We start from the raw sequence: 10,160 nt of genomic DNA, 5'->3' as shown, positions 1-10,160 counted from the left end.
GCTTTAACATCGGCATAAGTTTATAAGTAACAAACAGCTTCTATTATTGCGATCAGATCTCTACTTCCTTGCCTGAATATCTAAAAGGGATCGAAGTAAAATCTCGGCTTCCTGGATAGTCTTAGATACAACAAATTGTATGGTCAGCTCTGCCGACATTCTCCCTTGGTGATGATTCAAAACACTAGATTGCGATGGTACCATAAAGATGTACCCTTTCAGAATGTTCTTATGACCATTATATATATTGAAATATTTATGTGTGAAAAGTTATTTGCTAAAAAACGGCTACAATTGAAGACCATTTTTATTTTCGTCTACTACTTTATGTTCTAAGAAATCTATAGAATCAAACCGTATAAACAGCTTTTATAGGAAATGCAAATCCATATACAATCAATGAAATTATTGTTTTGCTGTTGTTACCCTTTAAGAGCTATCATTTTAAATTAAGCACTATTTTAGTAATTTAAATTATACAGTTAATGTACGTAGAATGGAGTAGTAGAAATTCGGTGTTATGTTTCGTAAAATTCGTACTGCTTTCAGTGGTATGACACTGAAGCACAAAAATCAAACATCTCGGACAAGTTAATGTGAAGACTCTAACTTGCTTCTTCACAGGGTCAAATAACAACATAAGAGCTGTAGCAGCAGTTGTAACAACAAACTTTGTTTTGTTTGGAGAATATCACAAACCAATTTGCAGCGTATTTTGACAAAGATCAAATGCCAAGGTATTTAACTGTATACTTGTTGATATGTAAATATATATTGATTTGTGCTCAATCAGTTTATTAGTAAAATCGATATACACTGACTTGTTTTTATTTAATTTAATACTTTTTGGTTGTATCACTGTTGTTGTTTCCACTGGCTAGAATTCATCCGTAAATGTTACCACATTTTGATCAAATGTAGGCAAGTCTGTTGTATATAGGAAGTAAAAGGTCGGCCCCATTACGCTTCCTGTGGTACACCTGCTTGGATTTTCTCAAATCAGAGTAGTCATCTATAACAGCATTTATAAACAAATAAGTATAAGAAGGAAGAAAATGACATATAAGAATCTATAAGGAGCTTATGCGCAGAATCGAACTATAATGCAACGAATAATGCTAGAAATATAGTGCAAGTACTAATGCAAGCAAAACAAGTTACAAGGATATTTCCTGAAAACAAAAAAATTCAACGTTTTGTGCCACATACTAAGGTGAGGCAAAAGTAATGTCATAATATTAATATGTCATAATTGTTCCAAATAGCGTTAAATAACATTACGACGTATCACCGTAACCGTAATTTTTATTACAAGTTGAGGAATTGGGTTTCGAGCATTGTTAGTTCCAGCAAGATGGAGCACCACGCATCTCGGGCAATAAGGGAAATTCAAAAAAACCACTTTCCGTGTGATCTTCAATTTGGGAGATGTGAATTGATCCACCAGATCACCAAATCTGACAAATTTCTTTCTTTGAGGCTTTTTGCAATCGCACGTTTACAGCAAAAAATCACAAACCTTACAAGTCTTGAAAAAAACATTGAAAAAGAAATCGACAATTTGAAGTTAGAAATTTCGAGCAACAATTTAAAAATCTGTAAAGCAAACACATATGTTTATCAATTCAGGAGGGAGTCATTTGACCGATATATTTTTTTCAAATAAATTTAATCAATTTTACACCATCAAATAAACTTTTCGTAAAAAACAGAGCTCTATTTTTTTCATTTGTAACAAAAAGTGACTAATTGATTCGTTATAACGATATCATGATGAAATAGTACCCAGGACACTAACAATATTGGCAAAATTTGTGTATCTCCATATCATAGTACAAAGTAGAATCTTTCAGGTTTAATTTTTACAAAAACAATATATGTAGCAATTTGAAAATGAAATAGTGGAGATGGTATCCGTTGATATATTAAAACGTCTCGAAATGACGAAAAAACATGGGTAGTTCGATGGGAAGATAAGAAAATAGTACGAGTAAGAAGAAAGTCATTTATGTGTAACAAAATCAGGATATAAAAGTGTTTTATTTCTAATAAAAATACAATTTTTGATGGATTATCTTGACATTTTTTTGTAGGCTTACAAAACTGTAAGCTTTGTAGGCTTACTTTGTAGGGTCAACATCAAATCTCGACGGATAGCATTAGACAGCGTCCTGAAGCGGCAACAAGTTTACTTGTATCGGTACAAAGTTCTTTCTACATTTTAAAGTATCTGACGTGATTTGATAACATAACATGTATTAGTTTAAAAAAAATATTTTATCTAAAAGTATTTCTTTTTCTAACTTATATTTACGGTTATTTTTCTTCTTACGACACCCACAATCATCCGATATCCTCGCGCCATTTAACCGGCTATTTCGAAAATATCTCGGATCTCTTCCTTCCACCCCCATTCGATGCGGTTCGAACCAGATCCTTCGTCGTCATCGTGTAATGGACTTTGGGCCTCCTTCCACCTTACACCTCGACGACTATTTGAGGTTGGTCTTGCCTCTGGGTCCGGCAATTTGTCGCCGGACACGTCCCGGCAAGAACGCGCACCCCGTCCGGTTGTAGTAATTCAGCTATGATAGCTTTATTAGGGACAGTTGACCGTGCGGCTGCAGCTAATGGCTGCTGTACCACCGAAAATGACGATAAATAACGTCGGATAGGGCGGGTCGTTTGTGGAAGACCGCAGGGCGTCCAGAGATACGTCGCGACGCCGAACTAGAGAGACCCAAATCGACTACTTCCTTTGCAGAATTTAACCAATCCGAAAACACCACGCTATGTTTTACACTGGGATTATACGGGTCGACATACAATAACTCTTCTTATTGGAAAGTTAGTGGGTTAACGATGGTGAAACCATTCATCATGGTTTTAGGTAATCCTATTAAAAATTTTTAATATTGAGTTCGCTTTACTGGATTTATATTTTTGAAACCAAGTAAAATATGCAGGGACTTGTTTTAAATATTGATGTACGTTGTAAAACCTAATTTCCCTTGGTCATAAACAACGCAATATGCTCATGTGTATACGGTAGGGGAGACGAAACTCGTAGGTCGTAGTAAATTCCGACGGCAAAACTACCACCCGGAGAGGAGCAGTTTTACAGCTTTGTTATCTTGGCGAAGACAACGACGGCGTGGTACACACACGTACATACACACGCGGGATTATATGTACGTACGGTACATTGGTACACGTGGGAAATAGACCGCGTCCGATGATGGCGGTCATATTTTCGACTGCGACCCACTCATAAATCGGCGGGCCGGGGATCCTTTTTGCCGGTGACGTGAGGGGCGCTCGAAACGGTCCATAAATCGTCCGGAACGCAACACGTTCGAAATTTAGGGCGGCAGCGCCGAGGTTTTTACCGGTGGCGTTACGTTACCGGGTTTTACGGAATTTGTTCAACACCATACTGGAACGTGTCCAAATGGACCTTACTACACTAGCCAAAAGATCACCAAATGAAAAACTTTACTGTGTACACACTAACAACTGTATACTCAAAGGAATTTGGAAGTAAAATTGATAAACTCACAGTTAATTGTAAATAGAGTAAAACCTCGATATAGCGGACCTCATTAGAACGGCCTGCTCTATTCCATGTTCATAGATAATCTCCGAGTATTCCCCTCGTTGTTGTGTTCCATCCAAAATAACTCATTAAATTGTTGAATCAAATTTTATTTTAACAATCTCTTGATATAAATTGTTTAGATTTTAAATAAAGTACTGTAATAGAAGAATATGACCTGGTATATATAGGAGATTATAAGACGCGTGTTATTTATCTTGTTTTTGGGGAAGGGGCGTCGATTAATGGTTTGGAAGCGGCGAGCAGAGAGATTATTTACTATCGCTTTTATGGTTGGCGCGATGCTATGGTTGCCAACTTTTTTAGTAATAGATATAACGTACGTACCATAAATTGCGAGTTGTCTTTATTAGAAAGAGTCCAGCGGTCATTTAAAGTTTCTTCCCTAGTTTAACGGTGACACCTATAAATTTGAGTAACAAAATATTTATCATCTGGAACTTGCGTTTCTTATCGCCCTCCCAAATTATAGCGAACCGGGATGCTGGGTGTTTGGACGAATAAAACAACTGAGTCGAAATTGCGCTTCGTCAAATAGAGGTCTAAATGCTGGTGGTGCGACAATTTCATTACAAATTTAAATTACAATTGACTCGCTTTATTAATACCTAATTGGTCGGCCTATTGATATATTTCTGCCATAATTGATTTGTAATAAAATGAGGTATTGTGCGATGAATATATTACCAGGGAAACTCGGATATCCGTTGTCAAAGTTGCTAGAGCTCTGCACAATTTTCGGTAATCGAGAAATTATTAGAATTATATTTGCTCATTCCGTAATTGCGATCGATAAATTTCATTATTTTAGCTTTGTGCACTGAAATTGTTTCATCCGAGCCATGCATCAAAATTTTAAAAATATGTTTTATGCTAAACCGGAAGATAAATATTGACGAAATTTAAATATTCCGTTTAAAAAAAAATTATCATTATTAAAAATTTGATACCTACAAATTTTTTAATTTTCAACAGCTTTTACGCATTTAACTTTGTTTCCCCTCAATAAATTTCTAATCAAAATTTGCGTAAAAATTTCGTGCGATTAACTGCGTTAAAAACAAAGGTATTAATCAAAGGGGTCAAGGGTGGTAGCGTTTCGGGTTTAATTACATGTTGCCGACGTTTGAACAGCGTGGTACGGACGAGTATCACGCGGATGGGGACGATGAGGTTGAGTTTTGGGGCTGAGGAACCCCGAAGAAGGCCGAAACGAGGGGGTTTTTGGATTCGACGCGACATGGACTCCGGCGTCGGAGTGCACCGCTACCAGGCACCGGCCTCCACTTCGGGTTATTTGTAAAATATGCGATACCCTGACACTTGAAACATGGGACCTAAGCGCATGCAACGTATTTTTAAGTCCATCGTACTCGCGCTACTAAAGTTGAAAACAAATTTTACTTGTTTTAATATTACAATTTTCCATGAAAATCTGTTAAAAGAATATTTTAAATCAATATTTATTATGAGAGTTATAGTTGATGAGAAGTATTCGATAACTTTGTTTTTCAGCTCTTACAGTTTTTACGCTTGCTTTCAGCATTTTACCAAAATAATAATTTTCCAACACTCAACCTTAGGGTTTAACCTAGGATGGTAAACCCACGTTGATTTTTAAAAAATTTAAAAAAATATTTTTTTAAATATCTGAAACATTAATCGCTCGTCGTCATAAGGAATTTTCCACATGAGTATTCTTCACGTTAACATCTTTTCTTAGTTTTGACGTCGTACCTGAAGACGCTCATGCTATGAGCGAAACACTGTAGTAACGAATTAAATCAATAAACAATCATCGTGAATCGACCTATGTCCTTTTTCAATTAACTTTCATCATGATGAACCTGGAGATCTTAATTGCCAAATGTTAATTGCTGTCCTAAAGAAAAGGGAAGACCTGGAGACCTGGAGACCTGGAAATCAACTGTAGTCGCTATGAACTAATTTATCCAAACATATACTGTTAAAATGCAATCCAGAAGATGACCAGTTGTGGTTTTAATAAAAAGGTATATAAAAAGTATATAAATAAAATATTATATTATAAATTAAAACATTTTTATTAACAAAAAGCGCTGTGGGTGACACCCTATTCACACATCAACAAAAACTCCATCCCTAAAACACCTACACAAGCTAACCCAACTCTAGAACTACTCATCCCATTTTAATTACCAACCCTTTAACTACCAACCCTTTTAAATACTAGCAGTTACAATGTACCATTTACTTACAGCAATAAAAGCTCTAACCCTAAAGGAAAATGAGACCGTCTAAAAGCAACTCAATCCCTATCCCACAACCCGAAAATAATTCAAACTAACAAATTGTATTAGATATTTGATTATAACGTACAAATTTTACTTTTTGTCTAAACGTTAAACACCTTCGCGACTAAACTATAGTGATCGGTCTGATTAATAAGATAGAATCTGTAGATTGATTTCAAATTTCATATGCATTTTCCGCTTATTATATTTCCCTATGGAAATCTCAATTCTATTACCTTTTAAATATAAAAAATGAAATTGAATTTATTTAACTTCTTCTGGACTTAGAAAAAGTGTACTAGTTCATAATTATATTTATTTAAAACAGATTTACGTTATACTTTTACTTTTCAAAAATTGAAGAGTTTCTAAAAAACTGAAAAACATAAATAAACTTTTTCATCGTTAAAGTACGACTGTTATTTACACATTCATTACACACACGATGATAAAAGAGAATCAAAACACAGATTTATTTTGTTTAATTACGTTTTCAGTAGGAGCATCCCAGCCCTTTCAAGTCTATGATTTTGTCCTTGATTTGCAGTATTGTACATTCTATATCAGTTGCAGTATTTGTATCACTTGTATCCCTTCAAATATTCTTTGTAAAGTGTAAACTATTTTTATTGAGTATGCACCTGGATACAAAGTCTGTAGTAATAAAATATCAATTTGTTTTGTACTCAAGATTATGAAAGTCACAAGACATTGGTGGTCTTTCTATACCTAATATCGTTTCTGTTCCCTGACGGCTTACACTTTTTACGTACAAGAAAATGGATACTTTCAACGGAGTCAGCAAAATCGCAAATGAGCAAAAATATAAATACATTTGGACAAAAAACTACGTTATTCACCTCAGAATAGATGATTAAGAAAAAGTTGTGTTGGTTAAATTATCACCAGACCAGTGATACCACTTATTTTTCATAGGTTTCAGCGTCGTCTATAAAGTTTCAGTAGACCCTTTAAAAGAAATAGATATAATTAATTATAATTAATTCATATGAAATTTTAAACTTTACCTGCCTTACCAAAACATTTCTCTTCCATATGCCATATGGAAATATTACTTACTTTTTTTAATATGATTATTGTTTTAGGTTTAGGACATTTATTGACTGTTCATGGAGTTTACTAAGTAGCTAAAGGGTCATGTTGATCTCAAGCCTGGGACAAGGAGAAAGGTTGTTAAAGCAGGTTAAGAGTCTACCAACCGGTTAACTTGCCTTGGAACAAGTCTTATTAAAAAGTTGAACGACCTATGCTGGAAAATGCTTGATTGATTGGAGGAAGAGAAATATTATGCAATTTGCTGCTTGGATCGGCACATGAAAATATTCAACAACAAAGAACAAGAGATTATGACAGAGCTAAAATACCACAACATTTATATCTGCGCAATATACGCAAAAATATAGCAAAAAACCAAAATAAGGAAATGTGACAAAGATAATATGACGATTACATTAGTACTGTATAGTGGAGTGAACGAAAATGAACGTGCGAAAGAGCATTAGTAATACAGAAAAAATATAAAGACTCTGTTTTATTGAAATTGTAAAGCTTTGTTATGTTTCTTAAATTTTTTGTTATTTGTAAGATTAAATAATAATTAATAATTCTTTATAGTTAGGTAAGCCAGTTCCAATTTCTAAAGGTATACTGCAAAACGGAAGAGACAGTAAATATAATTAATAAAATATATGTATATTGTATCATGTAATGTTAAGTTAATGTATAATAACATCATGCTTGAAATGTGATGGTTTCAAAACGACACATAAAAAGCTATTATACCATCTGGCTTCACTCAATATTGCAAAAAGTATAATTGAATATTCGCGGTGAGGCACCTATTTTGCCAGTTCAGTCACTCGCAGTATAATAATAACAATAACATATAACGATAATATCGATTCGGTTGCGTTTTTACTGCGGCGACAGTAATTTCCGTCGTGATGATGACCGGTTCACGATCGCGAACCCATTTTCGCTTAACGTATGCAAAAATATGCGCATGAAGAGTGTATCTGATTTCAATTTGACGCGAACCGCGGTTAAAAATCGCTTAAATGATGGTCGCATACACTGCCAAGGTTACGTTAATTTGAGAAGTACATACATTACTAATACAGTAAGGTCTACATACACCCCAGAAAATAATAATATCTCAACTCCTGAAATGTAATTCAATGAATTTTTTAAACGAAGGATTTTGGAAGTCTATATTATTTTAATACAAAGCAGAAACAGTTAGCACAGCAGACTTGTGCTACGAAGTGAAGGCTACAACAGTAGATTTAGTTGCACGTCTCTCACGACGGTTTCTAAGCAATACAGTATTCCAACGAGTTTTGGTAGGCATAATAAGTTTTAGTGCATCTGATTCTCTATATATGTAGAGAATTGTATATATTTAATATATACTATTGTATATATTTTATTATTCTCAATGTCCTGAAATCTGACGCTGATATTATGGACCATTTTTGTAATCATTAATTTAAAGTTTTCTGATGTGTCTTCTTTAATCTTTTCTGTTTCTAATGTGTTTTTAAGAGTATAGATTAAAGGAATCACAGAAGCTATTGTCGCAGTTGCACTACTGAACTCCTTTGTAATTTCTTCGAATGGCTTTAATATTGCAATACACTTTTCCAAGTCGAGCCATTCATCAGCAGTAGGAATCGGTATAGTATGCGCGCCCGAATACAGTATCAAGGAGTCTTTTAATTTCAATATTCTTTCCATCATATAATAAGTCGAATTCCATCTGTGAAAAAATAAAACATATGTGAAATTAAACAAAGTACAGAAGAAAAAAAACATTTATATAAAATTATTTTAGTTTAAAATAAAAATATCTTACCTTGTAGAACAATCCTGAACGATACATAATTCTGTTTGGTTCAGTCTTTCTGTTTGAATTTGTTTTAATTCATTTTGCGCAATTAGTGAGTGATGGAAGTGAGTAGCAATTTTTTTGCACTTTGTAACCACTGGCGAGATAAATTCTTCGGTTTCCATTGCTGACCGAACACATAATTGCAGTTGATGAATAGTACAGTTTGCATCAGGGAAATTGGCCGTACTCATAGCTTTTATCATATTAGATCCTTTGTCGCGTAAAATACAATGAACTGATTCATTGCTTAAGCCCCAATCTTGCAAAATATTGTTTAAATGATTCGCTATAATTTCACCTGTGTGCCGACCCTCTAATTGTTCACACTTGAGTATTATAGAAATTTTTTCATAATTATTCGTGATGCCATGAGCAGTAAGACTAAGTAACGAGACATTTGCGCTGGGCTCGGACCACACATCTGTAGTAAATGATAACTTTTCAAATTGTTTCAATAAGTCCAGAATTTTTAACTTCATTTTATTGTAGATATCATTGCACAGTAAATTAGTAAAGTACTGTCGACCTCTAAGATTATAACGTGGTAAGGCTGCCTGCACTAATCTTTGAAATCCCACACCTTCTACAAAATTAAATGGCAAGTTTTGTAATACTATCATTTCAGCCACTAATTTATCAATTTCTTTTTGTTTGGTATTACTTTCATCCCAGGCACCTTTATTTTTAAAAGAATCTTTTAGTGTCAACTGTTTTTTACACTCTTGTAAAGGTGTCACCTGCTTGGCTGTTTGTGGTTTATTTTGTTGGTTACCTTTTTCCAGTAGCAAAAGTTCTTCGTACTTATCACTGTGTTGTGATTTAAGATGAAGTTTTAGCGATGTAGTCCCACCTCCTTTCCGTGAAAAGCTTTTACCACATTGTTTACATTTTGCGGAATCGACCGTCATTTCATCAAAAAATGACCAAATTACAATCAACTTAGGACGCATTTTGTACAATTTCAATCGATTTCGTAACACAACACATTTGTCGAACTATTTGTCATTGTAAACTTGGTCACAAATTCACAAGTCAGTTATTTACGAGAATGTTATGACGACAAAAGAAGAAAAAACAAACAATGCGCGCCGATCAAAACAACTTGTCAAACTAGAAACAGTCGGATTTAGCCGCACGTCTCTCAAGACGGCTAAACCCGAATTACTCTAGTTCTAGGTCTTGTGTTAGTTCTAGTGATAGTGCTAGTTCTACAGTCCATATTGCAAGTTCTACACTAGCACTATCACTAGTTCTATACTAGCACTATCACTAGTTCTACACTAGCACTAGTTCTAGTGATAGTGCTAGTTCTACAGTCCATATTGCAAGTTCTACACTAGCACTATCACTAGTTCTATAC

The 10,160-nt window shown here is 34.5% G+C and overlaps 1 protein-coding gene across 1 annotated transcript; it reads right to left on the bottom strand.

Moving 5' to 3' along the window:
* Positions 1-8,208: 8,208 nt before the first annotated feature.
* Positions 8,209-9,708, bottom strand: LOC139429922 (zinc finger BED domain-containing protein 4-like). Its single transcript, XM_071196350.1, has 2 exons — positions 8,765-9,708; positions 8,209-8,668 (listed from the first exon to the last, which is right to left on the bottom strand). The coding sequence occupies exons 1-2, from the start codon at positions 9,706-9,708 to the stop codon at positions 8,269-8,271; spliced, it is 1,344 nt and encodes a 447-aa protein (XP_071052451.1). The 3' UTR covers positions 8,209-8,268.
* Positions 9,709-10,160: the final 452 nt, after the last annotated feature.

The sequence above is a fragment of the Onthophagus taurus genome, chromosome 1, assembly GCF_036711975.1.
Source record: "Onthophagus taurus isolate NC chromosome 1, IU_Otau_3.0, whole genome shotgun sequence".
Taxonomy (NCBI): Eukaryota; Metazoa; Arthropoda; class Insecta; order Coleoptera; family Scarabaeidae; genus Onthophagus; species Onthophagus taurus.
Note: the sequence above shows the minus strand (reverse complement) of the source record. Positions and strands in the feature narration are given on the sequence as shown.